The sequence below is a fragment of the Cannabis sativa genome, chromosome 5, assembly GCF_029168945.1.
Source record: "Cannabis sativa cultivar Pink pepper isolate KNU-18-1 chromosome 5, ASM2916894v1, whole genome shotgun sequence".
NCBI classification, from domain to species: Eukaryota; Viridiplantae; Streptophyta; class Magnoliopsida; order Rosales; family Cannabaceae; genus Cannabis; species Cannabis sativa.
Window position 1 is genome coordinate 71,442,067 of NC_083605.1, and position 19,238 is coordinate 71,461,304.

Below are 19,238 nucleotides of genomic sequence, written 5' to 3' on the forward strand. Positions count from 1 at the left end.
ATTACATAAATAGAATACACAAAATAAGGGATTGAGACAGCCTGTCGTATCCCTTTAATTCAATCCCATGATTGTAGGGATTGTCTTCGTGCTTGGACTCCACGATATCATTCTGAAATAGTCAAGTCCTTGTGAGTATTTCAGAATGCCAAACTTGCTCTCTGCTTGGGTAGTCTGCCCTTTACCCTGCTTGGGTAAGTAGACGTTATACGTGCAGATGTGCTACTTGAAGTCTACTCGGGATATTCATCTCCGTCCAGGTGCAAGGAATGTTGGACACGTGTCACTCGTATGTGTTTCCACATCATAGTGCAAAAAATGAGATAACATTAGGGTTTATGCCCTGAAAAGCCTGTAAATATATTTCTGATTATTAAATAAGAGTTGAATATTTTGCGATATGCATGAATATTAAATTATTAATATTTAACATTGAATAATTTATATATAAAATATCAAAAAAATTCTTTATTCATGTATGAGATTGTGACTTGTAGTTGTACAAAGAACTAAAATCACTTAGCCATGACAAGGACCGATATGAATAAAGTTGTCTTTATCAAACTTATTATTTACTATAAAGACCTAATTCATATCATAACGATGATCAATAGTAGATCGACCTAAATTCTGAGTAATCATGAACTCATGTTCATGTTATTAGTTTCTTTGATTCACTCGTTTAAATTTCTCAAAGAAGATGATTCTTACAACTTCTGTTTTGAGAATCTAATAATGTGGATGGCTGTGAACATGATCTACAATTATAACATTTTGACTTTCCAAACGGATTGAATGTTGGTTTCCTTTATGTGTTAATTCTAGAACCGGAATGTTGCACGTAAATTTAGATGGGATCTAAATTATACTTCCACTAGTAAATTAATGGTACTAAATGATAAATAAGTTATTAGAAGGGTAAAAAAGTAATTTGACTAAAACTAATTATGAACCGACACAAGGAAGGCAAATCACTGGAATTAATTATATCCATGGACACTACAGCAAAACTCAATAAATATAATTCTATAATTACTAAGAATTCAACTCCATATTTATAGTGGAGTAATCATGGAATTAATAAACATGATTATTTGGTCAATGAGACTCAATAAATCTCTAGTTTATTGGAGCTTAAAATTATAGTTCCATGATCTCCGAATTGCCACCTTAAAAGTTAAATCACTGTCAAGGGTATGAATAAAGAGTTGTATAATGTTGTTCAGAAAAATCTATTTTGAATTGGCAAAATAGTAATTATAATAAATAAATAATATTCAAATTAATTAAATAAGAAAAAAGACAAAAGTTGTTAAGACAAAATTTATCAAGACAATAATTGTTAAAACAATAGTTGAATCTCAATATTTTCTAAAAATGAAAAAGATGCTTGGAAGTGTTCTCAGGAAACATTATCAGAATCGGTCAAATCGATAAAATGTCAATCTGGGCATTGGGCCCTAGGTGTCAATTTGGGCACTGGACCAACCCCGAGTGTCAACCTGTACGCTGGGCCTTGCTTTTGGCACCCTGGCTCTTACAAGTGGGGTGGAAGGGATTAGAATTGGAGTTGTGCTGAGAGATTGGCAGGGGCAGTTATGTTCTGCTAACATAATCTTCATTCCATGGTGATATAGATCGAAGTGGATGAGTTGCAAGCAGTGGTAGAAGCTTTAAAATTTTTGCAATTGGGAAACCCTCGCAAAGTTGAAATTCGGTCGGATTGCAAGGTGGTGGTGGATACCATTAACCAAGGTAAAGACCAGTTGGGTCCGATGGGGGTTCTACTTCATCAAATTTGAACTCACTGTTGTGTCCAATTTTTGTACAAATTTCTTACATGTAAATAAAGCCTCTAATGAAGTTGTTCATGCTTTGGCTAGAAAGTGTCTAGCTCACAAAGCTTCCAGTCAATTTTTTGATTCTTACCCTTGCTGGTTGGCCAATGTTTGTAAGGCTGATCTGCTTCATTCTTTGTAGTTGGGTTTTGTGTTAATAAAACTCTTCTCTTTCAAAAAAAAAAAAAAAAAAGAAAAATAGTATTTTTAAAAGGGAATTTTGATTTTATATACTTAAAAAATTAAAAAATTTATTATTAAACCAAAAACCTAAACCCTAAAAAAACTATACCTTTTTTTTCAAAACCCCAAAAATACCCCCCTCACAATTCTCTCTCTCTGCATCATCATCATCTCTCTCTCTCTCTCTCTCTCTCTCTCTCTCTCTCTCTCTCTCTCTCTCTCTCTCTCTCACATCCCAACCGCCCACCTTCACCACCACCTCCGACCTCCATCCTCCGACCTCCGACCCCGACCCAGCCCCACTCTCTCGGACCGCCCAAAAGTCGCACCCCGAAAGCCCACTTCCTCTCTCTGAAATCGCAGAAAAAAAATTGCTCCCAGGTCTGATGGTCGGACCCCTACCCATCGGACCCATGGTCCGACCATCGGATCTGGGAGAATTTTTTTTTTTTTTTTTTTTTTTTTTTTTTTGCGTTTTTAGAGAGAGAAATTGCTCCCAAGTCCGATGGTCGGACCCCATGGTCCGACCATCGGACCTGGGAGCAATTTTTTTTTTCTGCGATTTCAGAGAGAGGAAGTGGGCTTTCGGGGTGCGACTTTTGGCGGTCCGAGAGAGTGGGGCTGGGTCGGGGTGTTGGTGCGGGTGGTCAGCAGTGAGGGTCAGAGGTCGGAGGATGGAGGTCGGAGGTGGGGTATTTTTGGGGTTTTGAAAAAAAAAAAGCATAGTTTTTTTAGGGTATAAGTTTTTGGTTTAATAATAAAATTTTTTAATTTTTTAAGTATATAAAATCAAATTTCCCTTTTAAAATTAAATGGAATAGAAACATATAAAAGTGTTCATAAATGTATCATATAGATCATGTCAAGAGTCAATTTGCTTATAAACGAGTGGAGTTTCAGTTTTAATTTTCGATACAATTAATAAATAAGTCATTTTTAGATTTAACATTTGAATCTTAAAACAATATGAACAAGCCCTAGATAATATGTAGTAGTAGTATTGAACACGCCCATAACAAATACATTAATAATAATGGAAGTGGTGTTTGGTCAAATAGATTGGGCACGTGGGATGAAATAACGGTATATATATATAAACTAGGTAGATGTTACGTGGGCGAGCCACGTATTGTTAGTTTTATTTAAGGTTTTTTTTTTTTAAAAAAAAAAACTGGTAAATAAAGTAATATAATTATTTGAGCAATTTATTTTAAAAAAGTATACTGTGAGTACTGTGTTTATAAACATATGATATGTAAATTATTATTAATAAAAAAAAAGTACGTTAATCTTAATATATAAACGTAGAACTTTATTTTAATTTTTCATCAATTCAGCCGTTTGAATGGTGATATATTGGTACTTATCCTTCGATCTGGATCTGCATACAGCTAGATTGTTTGTGCTTCACGAAAAATATTATCCTATTGGATAATAGCATTCAAATAAAGAAAAAAAAATATAAGAAATAGCCAATTACTCATCTAAATATTAAATGACTGATATATTATGAGATAAAAAGCAGAGAGTATATTAAACACATAAAAAATTTTGTACTTATACATGAAAAACATTGTCTAATGGCCCATAGTCACATAACAATATCAATTGACACTGAAATTCTAGATATGATGGCTGGCAACGAACAACAATTTTCTAATCGTTACTACTACGTGAATTTAGTAGATGATTGATAAATAACCTATTGAATAAACATTAATCAAATATCAATCCAATAAATAAAAGTTAAATCATATTTAAATGAATAATATTAAAGATATTGTGATTTGTGTGTGTGTGTTTTTTTATTCTGATAGAACAAAAAAGCAAAGAAAGGCTATATAAGAAAAATATTTGATGTAGACTTATAAAGATGAGTAAGATGTAAAGATTAAAAATATAATGATTCAAATGAACTTTTTAATTTGGTGTTTTAAGTTTAAACTTGTATCCATGGAAGGTGAGAGCAATCATAAATTAGTGGGTTAAAAGATCTTGTTTTTACTAATTCGATACTAAGAAAAAGATCCCATTTATGATATATAAAATGATTACACAAAATTGAAGTTGACATTCATAAAGGCAATTCCATTGGGTGAAATTTTGAAAAACATATATTAGGAAAACATTAGGTTTCTTGCATATACTCATAACACAATTGGCAACAAAAAAAATCAACATTGGAAAAGATTGGGAGGCATAGAAGATTAACCACAAAGCTAATGTATTTACATATAGAAAATTGGGGAATTGTAAGTACCAGATTGCCATGGATTTTGAGTCTATTTTTGAGTTCTCTACAAAGCAGAATGTGGCCTTCTTCACCATCACTAACAAATCAGTGCTAGGATCACAAATACTCCAACCACCATAAGAAGGTTCTTCAAGGCATTATCAGCATTCGAACCCCGATTAGCTGGCTAGGGAAAGCCATGATGAGCATGACCACCATGAAAGGAATGGAATCCATAAGGAAAACCAGAAGTTGTGCCATAAACAGTAGCATCAGGGAAACCATGAAAGTGCATGTTAAACAATGATGGTATTGATCCACCAAAGGCAGTAGCCAAAGTGAAGTTTCCCATTCTTGCAGTTGCCATGGGGACAAACCCTCCCATAAATCCAAACCCATTATTTGTAAACTGATTTGCATCTGACGGAGGAGTTGTTGGAGGTCTCTCGCCGGCAGGGCGATGAGGAATATCGATACCCGAATAAGATTTCGATCTTGGGTCAGACTGAGTTTTGTCGCGGCCATATAAGGGGGCCAACTTCTCCTCTTGAATAAGAGCCTTACAAACAGGAAATTCATGTGATTGTGAGTGGTGATGAAGCCATTTGTATAAACAAGGCCAACAAAAGAGGTAGCCACAAAAAGTAACGATAGGGTCTTGAGCTAATTCAAAAATATACATATATATATATACGTATATCAACTTAAAAGGAAGACGCAATTCAATGCGAATATCAAGAAATCAATTATATCAGGCAGAGGAAACAAAAACTGCTTCAAATTCAAATACATAAGATCATAACCAATAAATTAAAATACAAAAACAAATCAAAGCAATTAACAATTAATAAAAAAAGAAGAAGAAGAAGAAGAAGGAAAGCAGAGTAGCCACGTACCAGTTGAACAAAACTACGGAGTATGAAAATTGAATATGAAGATGGAAGAAGGAAATTATGGAGAGAAAATATGGACCCAAAGATGTGTATGTATGAATTTTCTCAAATTCAGAAATTAAATTAGATAAAAAGAAATATTAGAAATTAAAAGAGAGAAAAGAGATTAAGAGAGGGAAAAGGGAAACGAACCACATTCTTCTTGGCCTCTTCCTCTAATCTTAATCGTTGATGTGTGAGAATTGGATTTGCTGCAATTTTTGGGCGATATCGATTTGGATCTCTTCTTGCAATAAAATCTAGCGACATCAATTGGGATTTCTTCTTTCCCAAGAGTTTCACGATCATTGTTGCAAACGAAGAGGCCATTGAGGATCGATCAATTGAGATTTCTTCTTTCCCAAGAGTTTCACGATCATTGTTACAAACGAAGATGATTGTTGTTGCAATCGTTCTCCAATTTTGATTTCTTGAAAAGAAGAGATGATCGTTCTCCGATTTTAATTTTTTTTTTGGTTTAATCGTTTAAAAAAAGATTGTTTAATTTTTTGGGTTAATTATTTATATATTTTTGAAAGTTAACGGAAGGCTACTAACATCGTTAAATTTAACAGAATATTCTTTTATTTTTAAAGTATATTCTGTTAAACCAAGAAATGCCGTTAGATAGGCACTTTTAATATATAAAGATATAGCTAGACATAACATTAACATGATGATATGATTGGGCACAAGTAATGGTAGCACCTAGATGTATCGCCTTATGATTAGGGCTGTACAAAAAAATTTGTAAACTGCCTAAACCGAATAATCCGCCCAAACCGAACCGAAAAAACCGATAAAAATTACAAACCAAAATAACCCGAAAAAATTACAAACCGCCCAATTTGTTAATTGGGCGGGTTGAAAATAGGTCCAACCCGCCCAATTAAACCGACCAACCCGACCAACCCGATTTCGCAACTTTATTTTTTTTTTAAACTTTTTAATTTTTATTATATATAATATAAATGATTAAATATATAATAATAGGGATATGATTTTGTCCCGTTATTGTGCTTTTACGGATTGTAATCTGTGATGTACAGCAGCCGTCAGATGAGGGAGTTATTTGATCTGACGGCTGAAATTGATCTAGGGGTAATTAGGGTTAAAAAGTAGAAACGTACCCTGACACTCATTTAATGTACCCTGAGACCCATCTAATGTACCACGGAATACATTCCCTGAAAGTACATCACGGGACAAAATCATATCCCTATAATAATATAAAGTTATATACTTAATTATTAGTTTTAAAGTCATATATATGGTATTGTACTTTGGTGGAATGTGATATTTTTAATTTATTTTTTTAATTTTTGTTGATTTTGACTTTAAAACTTAAAAAAAAAAAAAAGTTTGGCCGGTTTGGGCGAGTTAACCTGATCAAACTGCCTAAACCGTTGGTCGGTTTACAATTTTTTTTTTTTTAAAATTGGGCGGGTTGTACTTAAATTTTAACAATCCGAACTTTAGATTGAGTTTGAAAATATATAGGATAAACCGCCCAAACCGACCGATGTACAGTTATGATTAGTTAGCGATACTCTATAAAAATTATTATATTAAATTATATGGAACCCGATACTTAATTGCACAAATAACGATATTAAAACGTAAGAGGATGCTAGGCACTAATAGTGCCCTTTAGCATTTCTCATTATCTTTCTATATTAATATTATTATTGAAAATAAACTAATTAAGATTTTTACCCCTAATCTTTATCATATACTAAATCATGCTCCTTAAACTTTTATGGCTATTAAAAATTTCACTTGAGCCATGAGATTGTTAGATTTAATGACTTTTGTTTAATTTTATTCAATTTTGCTATTTCAATAATTCTTTATGTACTAAATCATGCTCCCCAAATTTTAATATCTACCAAATTATGCTCCTCGAATTTTAACATATACTAAATCATGTCTCCCTGAACTTTCATCCGTATTAGACTTTTTTTATTAAAATTAGGCAGAAGTCCTTAAATTCAACAATCTCAATAGTTCAAGAAGTATTTTTAACGACCTTAAAAATTTATGGGCATAATTTAATACATGTGAAAATTTAACCTATAATAATCCTAATTAACCTTCAAAATAAATTAAAAGAGTTTGTTTTCTTAGTTCTGACGTAGAAGTGGTACAACCACTTGAGGCTAGCTCAAGTGGTCATAATAGGGTGCGTGTGTGTTGAAGGTCATGGGTTCGAGTCTAAATTATGCATGTTTGTAATATATAAACGCTTAAATAAATAAAAAAAAAAAAAAAAAAAAAAAAGACGTAGAAGTGGTACGTAGTAGTAGTAGTACAACGTAAACAAAACGAAAGAGTGACATCAAATCAATAATAAAATGAATTTGAATATTTGAAGTTATAGAAAGAAGATATCAATGCCAGCTCCTTTCCTTATGGACAAAGGTAAAGTGTAGCTATTAGCTAATCACTTCAGTCAGTACTTGATGAGACCCTTTTCCTCAAATGTTTTTTCTTCTTTTCTTTTCACACGACCCAACAACCTAACCCCAAAAACACGTATTAATTAATTAGTTTCTGTTATAAATATTAATAATTATGTGGATGTCTAAATCTTTTATTTATTACCATAAATTGTAATTATCATCCACTCTCGCTCTAAACCATAAATTGTAATTAACATTCCTCTTTTCCTTAGTTTCCCTTTTTCTTAGTTTCTTAATATCTCACTCTTGTATTTGTATAAATAGGGGTTCACCCCATTGGAATAAACAACTCAGAAATTCTCATTCACTTTCTCTTTCTCTCTTCATCTTCTTCTTCTTTCTTCTCATTTACTTTATATTATTTTATATTATTTTATAACACGTTATCAGCACGAGTCTCTGCCCAAGCTTCAAGCATGAGTCTCTGCCTAAGACCCAATGTAAGTATCTTGTTAAAGTTCTTGAATTGTTTCAAAGTCAAAATACACTAAATATATATTTATATATATACTCATCTGACTGAAACAATTTCAAGAATCATTTGGTTTCTTTTTTCTTTTTATCTATATATCTATATATTATATATGTATGTATATGTTTTTATATATTTATTATTGATTTCATATATATATATTACGTTCTTATCATTCATAATATTTACAATATGTGTGTGCCTATGATATGATAGAGAAAATCTATATAAATTATACATATATCCAGAAGATTATGTATCATCGATAAAACATTGCATATATCCTAAAGATTATGCATCATCGATAAAATATTGCATATATCCTGAAGATTATGCATCCTCGATAAAATATTGCATATATCCTGATGATTATGCGTCCTCAATAAAATCTTGCATATATCCTGAAGATTATGCAAACGTAATATTCATTATATAGTTGATGGATATATAATGAAAGAGATGAATACATATTTATATATATGTTCTTGTATTCTTTGAGGACAATGAAAAGTAATCTAATATCGATATAGATTTTGACAAACATTTCCTGAAGTAAATGTTTTATTTTTGTCAAAAAAAAATGATTGTATTTATGTGAATACAACTAAAGAATCATTAAAAATGATTATTATTGATGCAATTTTATAGTGAGTTTTGAATATCCAAAAAGAATGTTAAGAAAATTGCATTGAAACATCAAAGTATAAGAATAACAATGAGCATGACTAATGTTATTTAAATACATGAGGCATGTATTTATTGTTCATCATTCCCTACAGAGAATGATACGAATTGAAGTCAATTACTTTTAAAGATTCCTCGTATTAGTCATGTTATTATACATTGTTATTACTTGCAATGTTGGAAATTATTGAATCTGACATATATTAAAGATTAAATTTTGCATACATCTTGGAGACTATGCGAAAATTGCATTCATATATTCTTTGAAATATCGTAAAAGAAATTGTTGAATAATTTCTTATATTTTTATGGATGAACAAGTAATAAATTTTTAAGAAATTTATAATAATGTTCTACTTGTTCAACGTCATTCCCCGAAGTGAATGTAATGATTTTAAATAATCAATGACATTATTTACTAATCAAATATTTCCAGAAAAAGTGGAAACAACTAAAAGATGAGATACTACACATAATCAAAGTGCATGAAATTTATATATCATGTGTGGAATTGAATAATAGTGGTCCCGTACTTGTAGTACGGACATACTTATAATCAAGATAAAAGTATACTTGATTATTGAATAGAATGTGAATTGTACAATTTATTGTACATTTAGAATATTTAAATATCATTCCCTAAAGAGAATGAATAGATATGAAATTCTATTTCAAAGAATATAGATTTTACATATATTGGCAATGCCAAAAGCAAATTAATATACATATTTTATTATTTTCTTGAAATCAATAGTTTCAAACTATTGTTAGTACATGATATGTATATATATAGTTACTATATAATTCAGTTTGCATATTCCCAGAAGTGAATATATAACTTACTAACATTTGTTAGTGATCCAATATAATCAAAGTGATAAAGAATCACAAAATGATTATTTGAAAAGCTTCCTGAAGAAGTCTTACATACAATTGCTACTTGGAGTAGTAAAATATATTTGTATGTACCTAGATGTATAACTTTTATCTAGTTATAAAAGTGATAAGAAATAACTTATTATATGTACTGGTTGTACATTTAAATATATAATATATCAAGTCATGATAATTAGACTGATGAATAGTCTATTAATAAATTAGACGACTTGTTAAAAAGATATCAGGAAAAATGAATGATATATTATGGTTATATCTATTTGACCATTACAATAACATGATGAAGTTATCATGTATCTTTTAAATTATACACATCATTGAATTGATGATAGTGATTCCTGAAGAAATATAAAGTTTGATAAACATAATAGTGACTCCTGAAGAGTGTATATGTTTTGGAGAATAATATAATTATATTATTCGTGTATATAAAATGAAACCTTTTATGATTACTTATATGTTGTAGTGATTTTACATTACCTTGTGAAAGTTTCATTGAAATACAAATTATAGTGAACCTGAAGTTCATGAATTGAATTATTTTGACATGATCAATCATATGCAATAAATTGTCAAAGAATTTGACTAAATTTTGTTGAAGAACCAGAAGATTCTTCTCATTGTTATTTATAAGGCTCAAAAGAAGAATGTGCATATATTTCCACATAGAAAATATTTAAATTATATTTTCTTAACAATCTTGAGCCATTGTTAGATTTTTATCGCATAGTTTCTTATCGATGTGATAAGATTATATAATCATGCATTTACAAAATGTGTAAATTTATGTATTTCTAATTATACACGTATGACTCATTCTTAGAAATGAATTAAGTTCATAAGGATTGAACTTGAAACTAAAGTTTATTGAACCTAAAGTTCAATGTCATATAGTATATATGAGTTTAAACAAATATTGATTCATTGTGATATATTGAAATCCCTACAGGTGTATTAATATTATTAGATATCACAATTTTTTAAAAAATCTCTCGATCAGGGGGAGCGAAGCAGTTGGGATCGATGATAATTTTTGAAAAATGATCCTTGCACAAAGTATATAAGAACAATATAGTTCAAAATGATATATACCAACTGCAAATCAATATTATTCAAAGTTGAGATAGAATGAGTTGAAAACGCCTGAAGCGTAAATGAACAATGTAGAAATTATTAATAAATGTTCATTTGATTTGTCCTGAAGTTGTTAAATCTAGAGGTACTCATGGAGATACCTTAATGTTATAAAGTATTAAAATGATAACCGTGATGAAAACGGTACTCGAAAAGACTCCCAAGAGAAGTTAGACATAACACATTTCATCATAATTGAATCCCTGAAGTGATTCGTTATAGGTACCTATAAATGATAAACATATTTGAAAAATATGTAATTTAAAGAGATCTCTATAAGTTATGTCAATATGGGAGGAAATTATCATTTATTGAAATTTTTGTCGACAATAAATATTGAATGTTTGGATATGCAATAAACTAACATGAGATAGTAAGGATCATGGTATTAGATTTGTCGAGAATCATCGACTTACATTTTGATTTTTGGCCAAAATATTATGACGCAATCCATGCAAATTTACTCACATAAAGTGAAGTAAGACCTGTAGGGTGTGCAAATAAATATTTCTAATGAGAAATTTGCATATATGTATTTGTACATAATGAATTGTTGTACAAAGTTTGCATAGACATGAGATTGATTGAAGTAAGGCTTAAATATTGAGAAAATATAATCATTATTTGATTATAGCCTGGAATATATTTTATGAGGATTTATAAGCGTCACATAAATGTTGCAACAAAAGATTATTTATTTGGAGCTCCTAATATAGTGAGAATTTGAAATAAGCCTTATCTAAAAATTCTAAAAGAATTTAATAAATGTCTTAAGTGATATAAATTCTAAGTCGCGCGCACTATATGACAAAGATTTTTGTATGAAATAAAGACATGTAAGTAAATTATTGTTTGAAAAATACGTATGGTTGTCTATACAGTATAAATACGTAAATTATACGTTGTGATAGACTCTTGAAGAGTTTTTGATTAATTGAAGAACAAACTTTTATTTCTTTTGTATATCGAGAAATATTAAATGTATAAAGTTTGTTCATTAGTATTGAAGTCCTGAAGTACTTCATATGTATTAAGAATTATAGATATATGATCATTTGATATGAAAATTAAGATCATACAACAAGATGGAACAAATATATGGTATTGGAGTACCATCATTGTCACAAATGAAATTTATATTATCATTAATGTGTTATGTTCATATCTACTTGAAATGTTAAATTTTAGTATGAACAAGATTGTATATACACATAAATGATACAATTAGTTGGATAAATATTAATGTTCCACGAACCCCTCATCTATAATTTAGAAGTCCATACATACTCTGGAAGAGCTATAGAAAATATATGATCAAAGATTATATATGGTGATATTTTAAAAGTGATAACAATAATCTTATGAGATATATTATCACCAAAAGAATTATGGATCATATGTGCATGAGGGGGAGACATATTCATGTTGCACTCTTTTTCCCTTAGTTCAGGTTTTGTCCCAATGGGTTTTCCTGGCAAGGTTTTTAACGAGGCAACTTACAAATAGTTATGAATATGAAATATATATTGTACTCTTTTTCCCTAGCTCAGATTTTGTCCCATTGGGTTTTTCTGGCAAGGTTTTTAACGAGGCAACTATAAATCATGTTAACATACTTGCATTTTATGAAGCAAGTAGAAAATGTGTGTGAGTGAAATCATTGACATAGCATATTCGGGAAACATATGGATTGCACTCAATAAAGAAGTATCAACCCAAGCAATTCTCTATGGATAATACTGCTTGCATCGTTCAACTAAAAGGAGGTACATTGAAGGAGATAGAGTTAGAACACATTTCACGAAATTCTTCTTTATACGCTTCAAGAAAATGCATATTGGTGTTCAACATATTCAATCAAGTGTCAATCTTACAAACTTATTCACAAAGTTATTACCAACATCAACATTTGAGAAGACGGCAGACAAGATCGAAATTCGTCGATTAGAAGATTTCCACAAATGTATAAATGAGGGGGAGGGAGTTAGTTTACACTATACTCTTTTTCCTTTGACCAAGTTTTCAGCAAGATTTTTAATAAGACAGCTATTATGGACATCCAATGGGGAGTGTTATAAATATTAATAATTATGTGGATGTCCAAATCTTTTATTTATTACCATGAATTGTAATCAACATTCCTCTTTTCCTTAGTTTCCCCTTTTCTTAGTTTCTTAATATCTCACTCTTGTATTTGTATAAATAGGGGTTCACCCCATTGGAATAAACAACTCAGAAATTCTCATTCACTTTTTCTTTCTCTCTTCATCTTCTTTTTCTTTCTTCTCATCTACTTTATATTATTTTATAACAGTTTCACAGTTTTAAGGTTTTATATTATTTTTAGTTATACATGAATAAGTTTTAATTAACTTTTGCAGGAAGTATGTTATGAATGATCTTAAATTAACACCGTCATTAAAAAAAAAGTACTGATTTGAGATTATAATTAATTTACATACCTAGACTAAAATCATATACACCATAAAAATATAGCTACTTATTAATTATTAGTTACATACCCTTTTATTTTTGTTTGGGTAATTTATTTGTGCATGTAATTAAAATTATTAGCACATTTTGATCATGCACGATAAATTAAGAATTTGACACAAATATATATATATATACTAGCAAAAAACTACGTGCGAGACACGTATACTAAATTTATGCTAGTTTTTTTTTATGTTATTTGAAAGTGATACAATTAAAAATTAAAGAAAAAATATTATTAATTATTAGGTGAGATTATTATTATGTGTATCTAAATATTATATTTTATAATGTTGTCAATTAAAAGTGAATACCAAATGCAATATATTAGTGTTTAAGAAAGCTTGATGATTTAAATATGTTCTTAAGTTAATCCAAAAATAAATTAAAAATTGATGTTCCAATACTTAAAGAAACATTACTTAAATGGGTGTAAGATAAAAAGAAAATTAAAAATCCTCTAAATTATTGATAATTGAAGATAGCATTTGTCTAAAAATTGTAGATAAGAAAACTAATCATAGTCATTGGTAGATTTCAATCTTCATTTGCTTCGATAGAAACAATAGTGTAATTTTTGTATTTTGAACTTTTTTATTATTGCCGGGTCCGCATATATCTGGATTGTCCATTTTTTCGTTGATAAATTGAATATGGTAGTGTCAACAAAAAGTGAAAACCATATGTCCATTTTTTTGCTAGTCTTACTGCTTTTGATAATTGATGTTTTTTTTTGTGTAATAATTTTTTTGTGTATAAAATTAATTTTCTTTTTTCTTAAGATAAAACGAAATTAGGGTATAAGTAATTTTTTTTTTGTTTTGATATTATTTTTATAATATTTTTTAAGATCATCAAAAAAAATTTTAAAAAATATCAGTGTACATTTTTGTAAAGGATAATTTTATGATTTTTTTGCATGTGGACCCAACGCGCATGGATAATTCAGTTTTTTTTTTGTTATTTCATATTAGAGAGAGTAAAAAAAAAGCTATATATTATTTTAAAAAAAAAAGCTATATATTATATTTATTAACTATCCTTTCGAAGATAGAAAAGAAAAAGAAGGACTGTATATGAATATACTGCATAGTAAAACACATTAAGCTAATTAAACGTATTCTTCATAAGATCAAATTTTTAACATAATCCAAGTATAGAATATAACATGTTTTTTGATGTGACGGTTAAACATAACAAATGGCATAGTTTAGTCTCCGTATAACACAACAACGATGTGAGCTCATTAATTTTGATAGAAACAATGCAGATTTGAAAAGATTCAATAAGGAGACAAAAATCTCAAAATGTTAGAAAATGAAAAATTAATCTTAAAAATTGGGGGATGATTTACGAATAAAAAGAAGACCCAATTGGATCAGAACCTGAAATTGGGGGACGATTTTTTTGAATTTCTCACAGCGAATTTGTGTCAGATCCTCCATTTTTCGCAGATTCACTCATCCATCTAGACGGCAATAAGAATTTGCTTGCTCTGTTCATTGAATAGTGGGAGTGGACTGCGATTGAAAAAAAATATATAAATGAAGATAAATAGCTAGAGAAAACCTAAACGATTTGGTAAAAAAAATTTCATATATAATTCGTTCTTTTCCTAATCTCTCTCAATAAACTAATTGTATATGCGGTTTGAGGTTCAATTTATTTTATATATATATTTTTAATTTCTAGAGTTATAGTTGTGATTATATATAGAGTTGAAATATACTAAATATCAGTTCAAATATTAATAGGATTTATTTTATTATTATTTTATTATATATAAATAATATTTTATTATTTTATTAAATAAAAATAAAAAGTCACTCATGAATTTCTCATAAACCAAGAATTTCAGTTATATAGGCACACTTTATATAGAATAGATATATATATGATGATGATGATACAAAAAAATAAAGAAGAGGCAAAGCAATTAATGGTGTGTACACTTTTGAGTTTTGGCAAATGATAAGAAATATAAAAAAGTAGTAGGAAAGCCAACAATTACAAAACTAGAAAAGGAGACAAGTGTGTGCATTTTTCTTTTTCCATTTTTTCATGAACTCTTCCAATCATTATTGTTTTATAACTTTTTTATATATCTATCTTTCTACAAAACGCTATTATATACATCTTCCTAGCTAGGATTCGATTATTATTACTAGGGTCATGTAAAGTCATCAAATTTTCAAAACTACCTACTTTAAAAATAGTTTCATTTGAGTAATTAATATTAATTTAATATTATGTCATAATACCGAATTGGAGTAATTAATATTAATTTAATATTATTAATTAAATGTATAATGAAGTGGTAATAGGAAAATGGTACTTTTGAATGTGAAAATTGCAATATTAAATTTTAAGGATATTAATACAATTTTGGTTTAATTTAGGTTGAATAAAGATTATAGTTTTACGGTATAAATAAAATAATAAATAATTTGACTTATTAAGGATTTTGACATGTTTTAGTCTATAAATAAGTAATATTTTATTTATGCTATAATTTAGTTGTAACTAGCCAAAGGGATTACCCTTTGGCTAGTTCTAGTATTTTATAGGGAGATCTAGTTGTTTAGTCTTGGTGGTTGGTTGATTCTTTTCAGTTTGAATAGTTTTCTAATTAAAATTTTATGCTATTTTTTATGTTTTTTTCAGGTGGAACTTCAGTATTTTATTGAGTTAGGAGCATTGTTTGAAGATGTTATAGCTTTATTGTCTAAATTTCCGGGAGCAGTTTTGTCCCATGGGGCTCGCTCTAAGATTTTCGCGGCTCATGATTGGCAAAGCATGCTCTGCGGTTAGACGATGAGCTATCCTGGTTCGAGGAGGTTCCAGCGCCGGTGGCGGACGTGGGCGTCGTAAATTCATGAGTGATTTTAATCACTTTGTCAAAAAAAAAAAAAAATAGTTTCATTTGACAATAAATGCAACTCACAACATAAATGGAGAAAAGAAATATTTCGACACACGTGTTGTGTGAACACTCACCTGTTCTTATAATAAGGAAAAAAAAAACAAATATTTAACCTTTATTTTCAATATTTTAAATTATTCATAATTAATATCTCAAAAATTACAGGTAAAAATAAATAATTACAATGTATATATAATTATAGAAAAAACTAAATTAAAAAACTCTCTAGATCATGCCCAAATAGATTAAGAGTGTACTGAAATGTACATTTAAAAGGTATTTTTTTTTTTTTAAAAAAAAAAAAAGTGTAAAGAAAATGTATATAACATCACTTTTTTCAAATATATACAAAAAAAAAAAAAAAAATTATATTACTAAAACATTTATAAAGGACCCTTTAAATATTTATACAGCCCACAAACTAAATATTACAATAATATCTTTTCTTCTAAATTTTCAGTCGCACGGAACGAAGCAAAAAAACTCACTTACGCAAGCTTCAATCGATCAACCCAGCAAACTAATCGAAACAAAACTAGGCGGAGAACCACCATTAATTTTGACGACTTTACTTGAGAAGATGATCGGAATCAATTAAAACAGATGTTGTTTCAAATTCATGGAAAAAGTAGAAAAAAAAACTACTACAAAATTAAAATTCAACCAGAAAATCCAGTTTAATTCGCATAAAAAAATATATCAATACTATAGTTAAATGTTTATCCCGGTGCATTTTTGTTATTTTTCAGATTTTTAATAGAGAATTTGTTCATATTAAATCACGAATAGACATGTAGATAGAGTTACGTACGTGAAAATACTATTTTGGTTTTTAATGTTTCATAACAGTTGCATAAACATTTTGTAAACTCTTTGAAACTTGACATATCAATTATTATAAATTGATAACAATACAATAAATTTTATCATATTTACAAATGTTTCATATTTTCAATACAATACAAAGTTCTTTAAAAAAACCTTTATAATATATTTAGTTTTATTAATATAATAAATTAGTTGATATAAAGTTAGTTTACAAATGTTTAACAGTTATTTCTCCACATATTACTATTAAAGTACAATTAATTATCGATCAGTGACAAAAAAAAAATACTGACAAATAGTTTCTTATAGATACACATTCACATTTAATATTTTTAGTTGCAATTAAGTTGAAAGTTGGTTGAATAATAGTTTTGCTACTACAATATCATAATATTATAAAAATAGGGCTCAGGATGGTCAAATACCCTACCTGGACAGATAAAACACGATTGTTGTAATATTTATTTGTATTAAATATGTGAAATTATTAGTTATTTTGTAGTTTTATGTTAGTTGGATTGCAACATATATAATTGTTGCATTACAGTTTCATCACAGTTGTCTTGAAGTTGACTTCTTCTTTCCATTTTGGCTGTCGGAGTTAGAATTTTTTCAGGCAAAGACACCTTCGACTTCTTCTTCACTGGACGACGACCACCTTTAGCCAGGGGGGGAGCAAAATTAGAGTCATCATCGTCGATGACTGGATGTTTCCCTTTAGCCTTGTTAGCAACTGATTTATCACCTATTTTTGAAGATTTTTTAGCAATGGATATGGAGAAGCAGAACCACAAATTATAGCCATTATATATATGAAATCAAAAATATAAAAAATGATAAAGAAGGCACTTGGAAGAAGAAGATGGCGAAAGTTATGGGTGGGATGTAATTTTCGTGGGTTTTGAACGTGTGTTTCGAAAGTGACTGGAATATGGTTTTAAAATGAAAAACTGAGAAAGAGAAAGAAAAAGAAACTGAATGCTAAATTTAAGAATTAAAAATGAAAGAAAAAAGAGGAAAAAAGAAAAAATTGATATTTGGGCTAAAATGAATAGATGTTTAAGTGGTATTTTGATAAATAAAAACTCATTTAAAGTTAAAATTAGGAATAATTATATAAGGCACCATTTTTTGTAAAATATTTACATTTTTACGTTCAAAGAATGTTTTTTTTTTTTACATTTTTACGATTTTCTAAAAAATAACACGAAAACAATATAAAATCAACAAGAAAACAATATAAAAGTAACATCAAAATAACAACAAAAAAATAACAAAAAATAACATACATGCAACAAAAAATTAACAACAAATGAACAAAATTTCAACATAAAAAGACTATATTTTATATAAATAAAATCAAAAAATCGTAAAAATATTTAAAATTCTATGAAACCGTATTTTTTGTTGTTTTTGTGCATTTGTGAAATTAACCCTTAAAATGATATATTACCCACACTTTCTAAATATATTTTTATAAATAAATTGTCAATTTGTATTCTTCATATAAATTTTTTTATATAATAACACATATGAATTATGAATTTTTTTGTTCTTTAATGAATATTACTAAGAGTTTAATTATTAGATAATTGTTTTTTCTAACAATTTAGAAAGTTGTTTTCGAATGCCTATGCACGCACTCTAAAATTTAAATTTAGAAAAAATAAAAGAAAAGGGGTCAACTTTTCAAGGTTTATTAACTTGAGATATTTGGAGGAACACTTTTTTAATATTTGTAATTGTTATACATATGATTCTAATTAAAAAAAATAACAGTAGAAGTATTTTAGTTTACAATTTTATTGTTGTCGTATCTTTTTTGATTGTTAAATGTCAATTAAATTCGTTAAGTGCTTACTCAAAAACATGTAGCAACATATTTTTATTTTTAACTTATTTAATACATAATCTTATAATATGTTGTCATGTATTTCTAAGTTGACACTTAATGTCTAAAAAATTATACATACGTAACAAAATCGTAAAATAAAATATTTTAACTATTTTTTTTTATTATAATATTATATACATTAAGATTAAGAAATTTCAGCACAAATATCTCTATTAACTTAATAGCCATTCCTAAGAAGACCTTTATTTTCATTAGCTAGAAGTCTTAACTATTCAAGTCAATGAAAAAATATTAGAAAAAACAA

General features: G+C 28.5%; 1 protein-coding gene across 1 annotated transcript; it reads right to left on the minus strand.

Moving 5' to 3' along the window:
• Nucleotides 1–4,112: 4,112 nt before the first annotated feature.
• Nucleotides 4,113–5,351, minus strand: LOC133037685 (uncharacterized). Its single transcript, XM_061115061.1, has one exon. It carries the CDS (start codon nt 4,934–4,936, stop codon nt 4,442–4,444), a length of 495 nt encoding a protein of 164 aa, XP_060971044.1. The 5' UTR covers nt 4,937–5,351; the 3' UTR covers nt 4,113–4,441.
• Nucleotides 5,352–19,238: the final 13,887 nt, after the last annotated feature.

Coding starts and splice junctions, on each gene's coding strand:
- LOC133037685 (XM_061115061.1), bottom strand. CDS start 4,936: ATGTATATTTTTGAATTAGCTCAAGACCCTATCGTTACTTTTTGTGGC.